This window comes from Meles meles, chromosome 12, assembly GCF_922984935.1.
Source record: "Meles meles chromosome 12, mMelMel3.1 paternal haplotype, whole genome shotgun sequence".
Classification (NCBI taxonomy): domain Eukaryota; kingdom Metazoa; phylum Chordata; class Mammalia; order Carnivora; family Mustelidae; genus Meles; species Meles meles.
In genome coordinates this window covers 4,673,987-4,687,728 of record NC_060077.1, presented here as the reverse complement: position 1 = coordinate 4,687,728, position 13,742 = coordinate 4,673,987, and the positions used below count along the sequence as shown (strand labels likewise).

The following is a 13,742-nucleotide window of genomic DNA, read 5'->3' as shown; positions in this document are numbered from 1 at the left end:
GAAAATCTGGCTGCTAGCCTATGTCAGAGCTCAGAGGAAGCCAGCAGCCCCAGGCTGGGGAGGAAACAGCATGAACTTGGAAATCTAATGTAAAAACGAATTGGGAGTCAGGAAACCCTATAAGAGCCCTCAGCAGCCCAGTGGCCACAGAGGACTCCCAAGGGAGCCAGCCACTGTGGTGGACATGTGGGCACGGCCACCTCCTGGAACCCTGGTCTCTGCAGTCTCTACAGCCATCGGTGCATCTAAAAGACTTCCATTTTCTTTCAAAGGTAACACAAAGCAAGTCTCCTGTGGCTTAGAAGATTGCTCACAGGCCCAAGTGAAAGACTCCATACCCAAGGTAATGGAAATTATTTCACAGATGTGGGAAAGGAGACGCAAATCACGGGGGCAAAGCCAAATGTAGAAGTGAAGTGTCCTATGACCCAGGCAGTGCCTTCTCTATTAGCATTCCCATGATGGGTGAGGACTGGTGACATGGTTAATGCTTAACCCAAATTGCTTTTTTCTTTTTCTTTCTTTTTTTTTTAATTAACATATGATGTATGTTACAGGTCTGTGATTCATCAGTCTTAACACAATTCACAATACTCACCATAGCACATACCCTCCCCAATGTTCATCACCCAACCATCCCATCCCTCACACCCTGCTTCCCTCCAGCAACCTCCAGTTTGTTTCCTGAGATTGAGTCTCTTAAGGTTCGTCTCCCTCCCTGGTTTTGTCTTGTTTTATTTTTCTCTCCCTTCCCTTATGATCCTCTGTCTTGTTTCTCAAATTCCTCATCTCAGTGAGATCATATGATACTTAACTTTCTCTGATTGGCTTATTTCACTTAGCATAATACACTCTAGTTCCGACCGTATCATTGCAAATGGCAAGATACCGGGGTTTTTTGATGGCTACATAATAGTCCAGTGTGTGTGTGTCCCATCTTCTTTATCCACTCATCTGTTGATGGACATCTAGGCTCTTTACACAGTTTGGCTATTGTGGACATTGCTGCTATAAACATTGGGGAGCACATGCCCCTTCCAGAGCGGCTGCACCAGCCTGCATTCCTACCAACAGTGTAGGATTCCCCTGTCTGCATCCTTGCCAACACCTGTCATTTCCTTACCTGTTAATTTTAGCCATTATGACTGGTGTGAGGTGGTTTTTCACTGTGGTTTGGATTTGTATTTCCCTGATGCCGAGTGATGTTGAGCACTTTTTCATGTGTCTGTTGGTCATTTGGATGTCTTCTTTGCAGAAATGTCTGTTCATGTCTTCTGCCCATTTCTTGATTGGATTCTTTGTTCTTTGGGTGTTGAGTTTGAGAAGTTCTTTATAGATTTTGGATACTAGCCCCTTGTCTGATACGTCATTTGCAAATATCTTCTCCCATTCTGTCAGTTGTCTTTTGGTTTTGTTAACTGTTTGCTGTCCAAAAGCTTTGATCTTGATGAAGTCCCAGTAGTTCATTTTTGCCCTTGTTTCCCTTGCCTTTGGTGATGTGTCTGGGAAGAAGTTGCTGCAGCTGAGGTCAAAGAGGTTGCCGCCTATGTTCTTCTCAAGGATTTTGATGGATTCCTGTCTCACATTTAGGTCTTTCTTCCATTTTGAGTCTATATTCGTGTGTGGTGTAAGGAAATGGTCCGGTTTCTTTCTTCTGCATGTGGCTGTCCAATTTTCCCAACACCACTTGTTGAAGAGACTGTCTTTTTTCCATTGGACATTCTTTCCTGCTTTGTTGAAGATTAGTTGACCATAAAGTTGAGGGTCCATTTCTGGGCTCTCTATTCTGTTCCATTGATCCATGTGTCTGTTTTTGTGCCAGTACCATACTGTCTTGATGATGACAGCTTTGTAATAGAGCTTGAAGTCTGGAACTGTGATGCCACCAACTTTGACTTTCTTTTTCAACATTCCTCTGGCTATTTGGGTTTTTTTCTGGTTCTGTGTAAATTTTAGGATTATTCGTTCCATTTCTTTGAAAAAAAAAATGATGGTATTTTGATAGGGATTGCATTAAATGTATAGATTGCTTTAGGTAGCATAGACATTTTCACAATATTTGTTCTTCCAATCCATGAGCATGGAACGTTCTTCCATTTCTTTGTGTCTTCCTCAATTTCTTTCATGAGTACTTTATAGTTTTCTGAGTATAGATTCTTTGCCTCTTTGGTTAAGTTTATTCCTAGGTATCTTATGGCTTTGGGTGCAACTGTAAATGGGATCAACTCCTTAATTTCTCCTTCTATCTTGCTGTTGGTGTATAGGAATGCAGCTGATTTCTGTGCATTGATTTCCTAACACTTTACTGAATTCCTGTATGAGCTGTAGCAGATTTGGAGTGGAGTCATTTGGCTTTTCCACATAAAGTATCCTATCATCTGCAGAGAGTGAGTTTGATGACTTCTTTGCTGATTCAGATGCTTTTTATTTCTTTTTGTTGTCTGATTGCTGAGGCTAGGAGTTTAGTAGTATGTTGAATAGCAGTGGTGATAGTGGACATCTCTGCTGTTTTCCTGACCTTAGGGGACAACTCTTGGTTTTTCCCCATTGAGAATGATACTCACTGTGGGTTTTTCATAGATGGCTTTGATGATAGAGGTATGTACCCTCTACCCTACCCTGTGAAGAGTTTTGATCAAGAAAGGATGCTGTACTTTGTCAAATGCTTCTTCTTCATGTACTGAGAGGATTATATAGTTCTTGATCTTTCTTTTATTAATGTATCACATTGATTTGTGGATGTAGAACCATTCTTGCAGCTCAAGAATAAATCCCACTTGGTCGTGGTGAATAATCTTTTTAATGTACTGTTGGATCCTATTGGCTAGCATTTGGGTAAGTATTTTTGCATCCATGTTCATCAGGACTATTGGTCTGTAATTCTCCTTCTTGATGGGGTCTTTGTCTGGTTTTGGGATCAAGGTAATGCTGGCCTCATAAAATGTGTTTAGAAGTTTTCCTTCCATTTCTATTTTTTGGAACAGTTTCAGGAGAATAGGTATTAATTCTTCTTTAAATGTTTGGTAGAATTCCCCTGGGAAGCCATCTGGCTCTGGGCTCCTGCTTGTTGGGAGATTTTCAATTACTGCTTCAATTTCCTTACTGGTTATAGGTCTGTTCAGGTTTTCTGTTTCTTCCTGGTTCAGTTTTGGTCATTTATATGTTTCTAGGATTGCATCCGTTTCTTACAGATTATATAATTTGCTGGCGTATAGTTGCTCATAATACATTCTTATAATTATTAGTATTTCTTTGATGTTGGTTGTGATCTGTTCTCTTTTGTTCATGATTTTATTAATTTGGGGTTTTTCTCTTTTCTTTTTGATAAGTCTGGCCAGGGGTTTATCAATCTTATTAATTCTTTCAAAGAACCAGCTCCTGGTTTTGTTGATCTGTTCAACTGTTCTTTTGGTTTCTATTTCATTGATTTCTGCTCTGATCTTTATTATTTCTCTTCTCCTTCTGGGTTTAGGGTTTCAATGCTGGTTCTTTCTCCAGCTTCTTTAGGTATAGGGTTAAGTTGTGTATTTGAGACATTGTTTCTTGAGAAAGGCTTATAGTGTTATGGACTCCCCTCTTAGGACAACCTTGGCTGCATCCCAAAAGATTATGAACAGTTGTGTTTTCATTTGTTTTGATGAATTTTTTAAATTATTCTTTAATTTCCTGGTTGACCCATTCATACTTTAGTAGGCTGCTCTTTAGCCTCCATGTATCTGAGTTCTTTCCAACTTTCCTCTTCTGGTTGAGTTCTAGTTTCAAAGCAGTGCGTTCTGAAAATATGCAGGGAATGATCCCAATCTTTGGGTACCAGTTGAGACCTGATTTGTGACCCAGGATGTGATCTACTCTGGAGAATGTTCATGTGCAATTGAGAAGAATGTGTATTTGTTGCTTTGGGATGGAATGTTCTGAATATATCCGTCTGGTTCAGGGTGTCATTTAAACCCCTTATTTCCTTGATCTTTTGCTTAGATGATCTGTCCATTTCAGTGAGTAGAGTATTAAAGTCTCCTACCAGTATTGTATTATCATTGATGTGTTTCTTTGATTTCGTTATTAATTGGTTTTTATAATTGGCTGCTCAAATGTTAGGAGCATAGATATTTTCAACTGTTAGATCTTCTTGTTGGATAAACTTTGTTTATCCAATCTGTACCAGTCAGTCAATCTGATACAATCCATATCTGTATGGTATGAAATAGTGTCCTTCCTCATCTCTTATTATAGTCTTTGACTTAAAATCTAATTTGTCTGATATGAGGATTACTGCCCCAGCATTCTTTTGAGGTTCATTAGCATGGTAAATGGTTTTCCACCCCCTCACTTTAAATCTGGAGGGGTCTTTGGGTCTAAAATGAGTCTCTTGCAGACAACGTATTGATGGGTCTTGTTTTTTTATCCAATCTGATACCCTGTGTTTTGATTAGGGCATTTAGCCCATTTACATTCAGGGTAACTATTGAAAGAGATGAATTTAATTCCACTGTATTGCCTATAAGGTCACTGTTACTATATATTGTCTCTGTTCCTTTCTGGTCTGTTACTTTTAGGCTCTCACTTTGCTTCGAGGACCCCTTTCAATATTTCCTATAGGGCTGATTTGGTGATCACAGATTCTTTTCATTTCTGTTTGTCCTGGAACCCAAACTGCTTTTGAATGAAGGTGTATTCTTCTCTCCGGAAATGTATATACAGACGGATTTATAGAGCCAAAGGTAAGGCCTTCACATCCCTAACATGTAAAATGGTATTGGGTCAATAGGACCATATGTCAAAATACTGAAATCAAAGATCAAAGGACCCAGGCAAAGCTCCTTCCTTCCTCTGGCTTCACTCACCGGTATAAACAGGAGGGAGGTCAACAGTGCTCTGAAACCAGATCAAAGATCAAAGCCCAAAGCCTAACTTCTCACTGGAGTCTGCCATTCCCCTGCTCCACCCCTCCCCAGCTTGTCAATGCTGGAATGAGATTAGGGATGTTGATCTAGTTCAGGTGACCTTGGGCAGGTCACACAGCCTTTCTTTGCTTGATTTCCTCCCCTGAGAAATGAGAGGGGCTGGACTAGCACTAGATGATCTTCGGGCTCCTTTAGTGTTGGGAGCTCCAAAGCCTTTACAACATGGCTGGGATACAGCCACAAACAGGAAGTCAGGAGTCCAGAAAGGGAAAAATGCCAGCCCCTCAATTCGCTCAAATAGGAAACTTACAAACTCCAAAAGCCAAGATTAAAAACTCCAAAACATCACAGCGATCTCATCCATGGTTGAGGCCAGAGACAACCACTTAGGGAAGAGGAAAATGTCATTTGGTTCGACTCCCATTATTTCTAGATGCACACAGTTTAATTTCAGAACATGCATTCAGTTCTCCCAGTACCCGGTTCTCCACCAGTGTTTACGAACAGTTTGAATGAATTAATGAGGATCCAACTCTGTAGACCACTCACATCTCCATCCACCTTTTTTTTTTTTTAAAGATTTTATTTATTTATTTGACAGAGATCACAAGCAGGCAGAGAGGCAGGTAGAGAGAGGAAGGAAGGCAGGCTCCCCGCCGAGCAGAGGGCCAGACGTGGGGCTCGATACCAGGACCCCGGGACCATGACCATGGAGCCACCCAGGTGCCCCTCTATCCAGCTTCTAAAGAATCCCTCCTTAGCACCTCTCTTGGAGAGAGAAACAAGGAAGGAGGAACAAGCCAGAGCCTTCTAATCCAGAACACCAATGACAGTTGTCTTCGGGAGAAAATAAGGAAGTTACGAGCACATGTGCATCTCTTCTAAAGCCTGAGTCATCCTTCCTGTTGTAATAACATCTGCAGGGCCTTCCTGAGAGCCAGCAGTGTGGTGAGTCAGACCCTCAGATAAGGTCCTAAAAGCTGGAGCAGCCAGAGCTCCCAGTCTGTGGAGCATACGGGCCTTTGCCTGGATGAGGATGCCAGCCCTCATGCAACCTTTTCTATGCCCCTGGAGTGAATTCACCCATCTCATCTGGGAAATTGTGTGTACCGTGAGTCAACCTTCTTTTTCTTTTTTATGGTTCTCTGAAAGACGGCCTGAGCTGCATATAATAGTAAAATCATTTTCAAAATTCTTTCCTCTACCTCCAACAAGCCCTTCCGGGTAAACAGACTTCCATTAATCATTGACAGACTCAAGGGAAAGCCAAGTGATCAACACTGCACTGTATTTCCACTACCTCACCCTCCCAAGCTTTGGAAAATAAAGCAATATTTGATTAGACAAGTGATAAAACACTCCTATAAACGTTGTGTGCCTGGTGCCACAGTCTCTGTGCTGTAGACATCATAAGCATTGTTTAAACTGCCCAGAGAGAAATCTGACCAGGACAGGCCAAGGTTTCTCAATGTTGGCACTATTGACACTTGGACGCGATAGGAGCCTAGTGGGGGATGGGGGCTGCCCCATATACCGTCGGACCCGCTAGATGCCAGTCGTGATCAGAAATGTCTGCAGACATTGTCAGATATCCTGAGAGGAGGGGAGCAAAGTGCAGTGATTTAGAACCACCAGAATAGGCTGATTCAGCTGTTCCTAGGAGCCGAAGCTTAGCTCTTCCCACCCCTGTAGGCGCAGTCTTAATGCTTTAGACTTAAAACTGCATGGACGGTTGCTAGAGTAAATCAGATTCGAGATGCGCAGTTCCGAAGAAGAACTTCAGTCCCGTCAAGCAAATTATCTCTTTTGGGCCTAAGTCTCCAAATCCTAAAGTTTCATGGTCTGAGACTTGCTATGCAGTCAGCATCTTTAGTCTCATGAAAATTAACTTGTAAGCACACAACACATGATGTCTGATTCTGTTTAAGAAACGGGAGAGATGGGGCGCCTGGGTGGCTCAGTGGTGAGCATCTGCCTTCAGCTCAGGTCCTGATCTCAAGATCCTGGGATAGAGCTCTGTGTGGGGATCCCTGCTCGGTGGGGTGCCTGCTACTCCCTCTCCCCCTGCCCCTCCCTTGTGCATTCTCTCTCTCAAAACAAAATCTTGGGGAGAGAAAAAAAGGAGTGGTGGCTCTATAGAAGGTTGGGCCTCATTTTATGGTGGGCTGAGTAACTGTCTGTTGTTTCTTTGGGGTCATTCCTTAGGGTCCAGAGAAGCTTTCGGGAACATTCCTTTTGGAACCAAACTGTTTATGATTTTGAAGTATTCCATGGCTGTCAAGAATTCTCATTAACTGAAAAGGTTGGTTGATATTTAATAGACTTTCCCTAGTATTGTAAGGAAAGAAAGGTTCCAACATTTTTACTTGTTTCATCTGCTGAATTATTTCCCTTTTTATCTTTTTAAAATATTTTATTTATTTATTTAACACACACACAGAGAGAGAGAGAGAGAAAGAGAGAGATACAAGAGAGGGAATACAAGCAAGGGGTGTAGGAGAGGGAGAAGAAGCATGGGACCATGACCTGAGCTGAAGGCAGAGGCTTAACGACTGAGCCACCCAGGTGCCCCTCAATTGTTTCTCTTCTTATAGTTATGACCTTTGGCAGATTTTTATCTCCAGCAGTAAAGCAGAACAGAATTGCAACTATGGTTCCTGTAACAAGCCATGTCAGATACAACCCTGCAAGTAAGATTGTGACTGTGGTCAGATTACTTCGTTGAAAAATAAAAATCAAGAGAGTAAAAGCAACAGGAACCATAAAAGAAATCACCATTTGCCAAAACTAATGTTTGTCCGGATCAAGCGGAGTTTATACTAACAAACTAAAAAAATCACGGAAAAAATCTACCTCACAGACTTAAAAAATCCATCTAGTTAAAAATACAAGTATTTATATATATATTTTTTTTAATTTTATTTATTTATTTGACAGAGAGAGATCACAAGTAGATAGAGAGGCAGGCAGAGAGAGAGAGAGGGAAGCAGGCTCCCTGCTGAGCAGAGAGCCCGATGTGGGACTCGATCCCAGGACCCTGAGATCATGACCTGAGCCGAAGGCAGAGGCTTAACCCACTGAGCCACCCAGGCGCCCCCCCCCCAAGTATTTATATTTTAAATTACCTTGATCTGAACTCCTCCAAGGAATTCTACATCATTAAAATCCCCAGGGCCTTATAAGAGATGAGAGAGATTTTAAGGTGACCTGTTTTCTTGGTTAGCTGCTAATATTGTAGACCTGGATTATAGGTAATCCAATCTCAAGCCTTTCAGAATGGTCTGTTTGCATTAGGAGCTCTCTAGTTCCGTAGTCCTATAAAGTGACCTACCTGCCAAGTTCACGGTTCACTGGAAATAATGACTAAACTTCAACGAGGTCTCACTCTTGGAAGAGAATGCTGCCAGTCCGCTTGATGCCAGGAAAGCAAGTGTGCTTGGACCTCTGTGTCCTTCCCTGACCCCAGAAGAAAAGCACCTCCGACCCCACGAGAAAAGGAAGCAAGGTCCCATGCCCTGATAACAAGCCTGTGGTGACACAGGCCCAAGCCTTGGGATTTTTGTGGTCTCTTAAGAAGAGGTCGTTGCACGAAAGCAAACATTTTAGATCATTGCTTTATTTCACTATTGTTCAACAACAAAGTTCATTCCTCTCCAGGTGGATCTTGAACTGTTCCTTTGTGTTCTTTTCCTCATCCTGAATAAAAAAGGTAATGAAGAAAAAGCCTGTACTTTTGGAGACCTAGAATCTTACTTAGGCTAATAAGCTTTTGACTGCAATTTCGTCGTCCGGTATTTCCTGCTGGCATCTTGGTGGTCCCACGGAGCTCCCCACCCTCCAGTGAAGATGGCTGTCCACAACCACCACCGTTGAAACCAAAGGTAAGTGTTGAAAAATGCACCTTTTACAATAAAAAAGTAGAAACCAATTCAATTTCCTTTTTTTTTTTTTTTACGAATATAAAGTTTCTTGTAAATATGTACAGTCTTTTGAGCTAGTTCTATAGCAGGAAGCATTTCACAGATGAGACACACGATATACACTTTCCAGGCTCAAGAAGCCCATTTCTCATGGAGATCCTAAATGAAATGCCAAGACTGAAAGACCAGTTTTCAGTGACCTTTCCAAATACTTGTGGACCAAGAGACAAAAACTTCAGCAAACATTCAGTCTGATCTGCCCTGGGGAGGGGAGGGGATGCAGCATGACCCCAAAGACGCCAAGCAACACATAAAACAATAGCATGACACCTGCCAAGGGCGTAACAACATGGAAGGAGGGACACAGGCGTTCCAAACAAGAAAGCACTTAGGTTAAGAGACAAGCAGGAAGGAGCTGGGATTTGGGCCAGGTTGCAATCTGGAAAGTGATCTGAACTGTGGACAACGTGGGGTTGCAATGTGGTCACGTTCACCTGCGGTGGTGGAAACAGGTCTACCTTTCAGCCTACCTAGGATGTGCCTTGGTTGTTCGAGGCATGCCTAAGAGTCACGCAGAATCTGAAGCAAGAGGTGCCTTGTGGGAGATTAAAGGCAGAAGTAAGGCCGCTAGTTAGCTTGCCAACTGCAGAGCCTCTGGGTTGCTTCTTGACCTGTTGCCAGGAATCTTGCCTTCTGGTAGCGGGCGGCGAGAAACTGTGTGAGCTGCGCGGCACCTAAGGGAGGACCTCCTGACCCCGGCAGAGGCAGAGGAGGGGCCGCGGTGCTCTGGAACTTCCTGGTCCTCGGCTAGCCCTAGGGAAAGGCTCACTTGGGAAGTCACAGTTTTGTGGGGTAGAACCGTGCTGGATGTTGTGTGAACACAGAATCACCCACGAGGGAGTCAGGGAAGCGTGAGGGTGTGAGGTGGTGGTTTGCTGAAATCCTTCTCTGGTCGTAAGGCTTGAGCGTTTGGTTTTTTGTTTGTTCAGTGCTACGGACTGCAGCTTGTTGTGGCCAGTGAGTTGGCAAGTGGTCAGAGGGTCTCGATTCAGCGGGAGCTATGGTATGTACTAGTACATCGGCAGAGCAACCCAAGGGGGGCAGCCAGGTCGGGGGGCAGCACATGCAGTGAACCGCCATGCAGAACTCCCGGACGGGTCTCTTCCCATCCCAGGGTGGGGAACAACGCACTGTCGTGGACAGGAGGTGGGCACCCCCGGTCCCCTCCCGGACCCAGAGACTCGTTAATACTGGGCTCCGAGCAAGTCTATTGCATGCTTTCCTGGCCAGAGCTACGTGGAAAGCAGGGACAGCAGTCTGGGGAGATGACGCTGAGGGCAGGGAGGGAGAGCTCCTCGAGGTCCCTTGGCCCCAAGTCACTGCCTCCGAGCTGAGGTCCGATGACCTCCGTACATTCTCAGCTGGTGGGAGGGGAAGTCGTCAAGGCCGTAAAAGGCAATGAGAACAGTAAACATTTGGCTAAGATGTCACCCTGGGTCAAACAGGGCCCATCTGCACGGATGGACTGGGACAAGAATGAACCTACATGAGCGCAGGAGGTTAGCCAACTGGCGGGGACTCTTCCACGATACGTTTCCGGAGCAAAGACCTGATGGTGTGATCTAGCTAAAAATGACTACAACAGGAAATACATTGCTATTCAAATCTATTAAGAATTCTGTTGTCTTTTTAAAAAAAAAAAAAAAAAAAGGAAATCCAACCAACCCTAGGATCTTAAAGTAGCTATTAAATAGGATTCTAACCACGTCGTAGTTAGCGCAGGTTGGTTTCCTCTGATGAACCGGTACAGGCTAGAGCTAGGTATAAAAGTTGATGAATGCTCTGAAAGAGTAACAAAGTGCACAGAGGATGACTGCAGGAAGGCGCTGGCAGCTCCGAAGAGCTCGGCCCCTGCACCCCCTGGATGCAGGCTGTCCGCACGGAGGCGGGTCTGGGCCCAGCTGTGCCTTGGGGTGGCTGAGCAGATGGGTGCTTGGGGGCCCCTTCAGCGGAGTTCCTTAGAGTGGTGTTTTCCTGCAGGTTAAGATGAGGAGTTGGTTTTCCTGGCTGAGATTTACACTGAAGACTGGTCCCAGACCTAGGAGCAAAAGGAGGAGGAGTTTTAGCTGAGGGAACCCAAGAGTCCCTGGGCTTGCCCTGCATGGTCCCGGCAGGACTCGTGCCGTGCTTCGTCTCCCTGCAGCTGGTGACACTGAGTGCCGCCCAGGCCGGCACCGCGAGCAGAGCCATGCTGCGGAGCTTGGGGTTCATCAGGGAATGAAATTCACAGAAAATTCTCCAAAGCTTTGGATGGATCTTTGTTAAATGCACATACGCTGGACCCCGTTTTATCGGTAAGTCAGAGGGGCTAAGAAGAAACATTGACGGGCTTTTCCTCCTCTTGTTTGGCAGGGGTTCCAACTGTGACCTGCAGGTGGCATTAGGAGAATGTGATCTAGAAAACTACACGCGCTCTACCCCCCAGGGACAGAAAGGTGGCTGTGCTGTCCAGAGGGGGCCCCTGGAACTGGCTGGCCTGCCAAGGAGGCCCCAAGCACTCAGACCCTCCCCCTGCTCATGGGGAACCCCTCTCCCTTGTCTTCAACACCTCCGGCCATCTCTTCATTCACTAACTTAAAAAGTTACATAGATAATACATGCATATGGTTTAAAGATTTCAAAAGGCTCAAAGTTCTAGAAGGCAACCACTGTTCCCAACTTCTGTGTAGCCCTCCAAACTAATTCTTGATGTACGTGTGTATCTGTATATGTGCCTGAAAAAAATAAGGGACAAACTTTGTGTGGTACACTACCATTTGTGTTTCAGAAGGGAAGATATATATACATATTTGCTTATATGCATAGAATATCTCTAGAAACTGCTAACACTGGTTGCCTCTGGGGAGGGGAATGATCTACCCTCGGGTAGCTGTTCCATTTTGAGGTACACATGTAACATCATCCATTTGCTTAGAAAAGCCTCTTCTGAAATAGGTTTACTTCCTGAATTTGCTGTATGTCCTGAAAAATCTGAATTATGAGTGTCCCTCCCCCCTCCCCTTTTTTCCCAACAGTGGTCCTAAAGGGCCCTCAGCTCCCCAGGTCATTCCCCTGGCCTCAGGATGGTGCCTCACCTTATTGACCTGGGACAGTGGGGTCCTCACAGCTCCCACAGGCAGCCGGCCCCGGCTGCTGTCTTCAAACAGCCTCCCAGGGGAGCGTTCCCTCCGCGTGCTGAGCATCCGGCCTGGCGACTTCTCCCGCTCCAGGGGGCGGCCGGGAGACTTGTCCCTGCGCAGCTCTGTCCGCCCCTCTCGGTAGCGGTGGGGTGTGCTTGGCTCTCGGGCGTGGCTGGGGCCTTCCGGGGGGGGTGCCGGGCTAGAGGCCACACGCTTGGTGATGTGCTCGTTGTACGTTGGTGGGCCTCGCTTGTTGGGGCTGCGGGCAACAGGGAAGGGAGGTGTGGAGCTGAGAAGTCATAACACCAAAGAAGCGTCTTCCTCCTCTGGGCAACCCCCGTGCCCCAATCCTTAGGAGAAAAGATCCCACCTGGAGTTCTTTGGGCTTTGTTTTCTTCTGGTGGTGAGGACAGGGAGAGAAAGATGACAACAAAAGAAAACCAACTTCCTGGTCTCAGTGCAGGTTTTTACTGAGTACCTACTGTGTGCTAAGCTCTTAATGTGTTCTGACTCATTAAATCATTTCGTAATGGCTCCACAAACTAGGAACAAGCATGACCCTCACCATGCAGATAAGAATGGGGAGAAAGACTGGGGGTTGGCCTGCGCTAAGAAGCTGACGTCGGTCAGTTTGACGTCCTAATCTCCACCCTGTAATCCTACTGACCTAGTATTTTGCAGAGCCTAGAGGGCACAGAAGGAAGTCTTCTCTTAGGGGTTGAGGCTACTACGAGACCCTTGATACAAGGGAGCAATTTTGAGAAAGCCTGCGCTCATCACTGTCAGCAGCCCTATCTGTCCCCCTCCTCGGCCTAGTGCTCGGTCACCTCTCCTTCCAGGTGGCTTTTCAAGCCTCCTTGGCACCCAGTGCTGATGTGAAAGGTGTAGGGATCAGACCTGACAGAATTAGAAAACCAAGCAGAACAAATAAAAATAGTACAGTTGGCGCAAAACATGTCCCTAGCCCCAAAGGTTGATAGTAATAACCAAACAACTGAAAACACTGCGCCTCTCTGTATGGCCCATCCAACCTCCACTCAGCTCCAGCCTGGGTATTTCAAACAAAGATTTCAGCCGATACAGCCCTAACCATTCTCTCTGAAGAAGTGAGATCCAGAACAGAACTCAGTCAATTCCTTCCCACTCTAATGAGCAGAAAAAGTACTCAATGCTTTTCACCTCAGCACAATCAGAGCTAGGAAAGGGCTACTTAAAATGGGTACATTTTATAGAGAATATTACTTGGAAAACATATTTTGATTGATTGGGGCTTTATCGCAAAAAATAAAGTAGAAATCAGGAAAGTACATTTATCCTTGTTATTTTTAAAATCTAAATTACAATTGGAATTTCATGCCGATTCTAAGAATGAGCAAGTATGAATCACATACTGATTTATCTTGCTCTAATTTTTGCAACAAAACAGTATGCTAATAGGCTCAATGACATACTTTCCATCAATGTTGGACTTCTGCAGTAGAGTCAAAGTAATTTCTTCAAAACTGTTTGAGAGTGTTATTGATTTTCCCAGAAACCTATCTTAATCCTTGATATTTAAATCCTTCTCTTTGAAAGGGGCCGAATTTCTTGTTGTTGTTTCCTTCAGTTATTGACCTAACTGCCAGAATCACTTTTGTCAATGCCCATAATTAGAAACAACAAAAGCAATGACACCTACTTGGGGAGGAGAGACACTAGAGCAAGGTTGAGGGCCAAATCCAGACAGATGACCCGTTTTTATA

General features: G+C 44.8%; 1 protein-coding gene and 1 long non-coding RNA gene across 3 annotated transcripts in view; one reads left to right on the top strand and one right to left on the bottom strand.

The window, feature by feature from the left end:
• Positions 1 to 4,571: 4,571 nt before the first annotated feature.
• LOC123954000 overlaps positions 4,572 to 13,742 on the top strand; it is a 36,732-nt gene continuing 27,561 nt past the window's right edge. Inside the window, exons 1-4 of the long non-coding RNA XR_006821017.1 lie at positions 4,572 to 4,718; positions 5,825 to 6,012; positions 7,107 to 7,203; positions 8,611 to 11,175. This is a non-coding gene — a long non-coding RNA (uncharacterized LOC123954000). The remainder of the gene's footprint in view (positions 4,719 to 5,824; positions 6,013 to 7,106; positions 7,204 to 8,610; positions 11,176 to 13,742) is intronic.
• Positions 8,498 to 13,742, bottom strand: part of CIT (citron rho-interacting serine/threonine kinase) — a 164,745-nt gene continuing 159,500 nt past the window's right edge. The window contains exons 48-49 of one of the 2 annotated variants that reach the window (XM_046024531.1): positions 11,956 to 12,259; positions 8,498 to 10,919 (exon numbers count right to left, since the gene is read on the bottom strand). In XM_046024531.1, coding sequence (XP_045880487.1) covers positions 10,896 to 10,919; positions 11,956 to 12,259 — 328 coding nt within the window. In that variant the 3' untranslated portion in view covers positions 8,498 to 10,895. The remainder of the gene's footprint in view (positions 10,920 to 11,955; positions 12,260 to 13,742) is intronic. The other variant, XM_046024532.1, reaches the window with a different exon arrangement.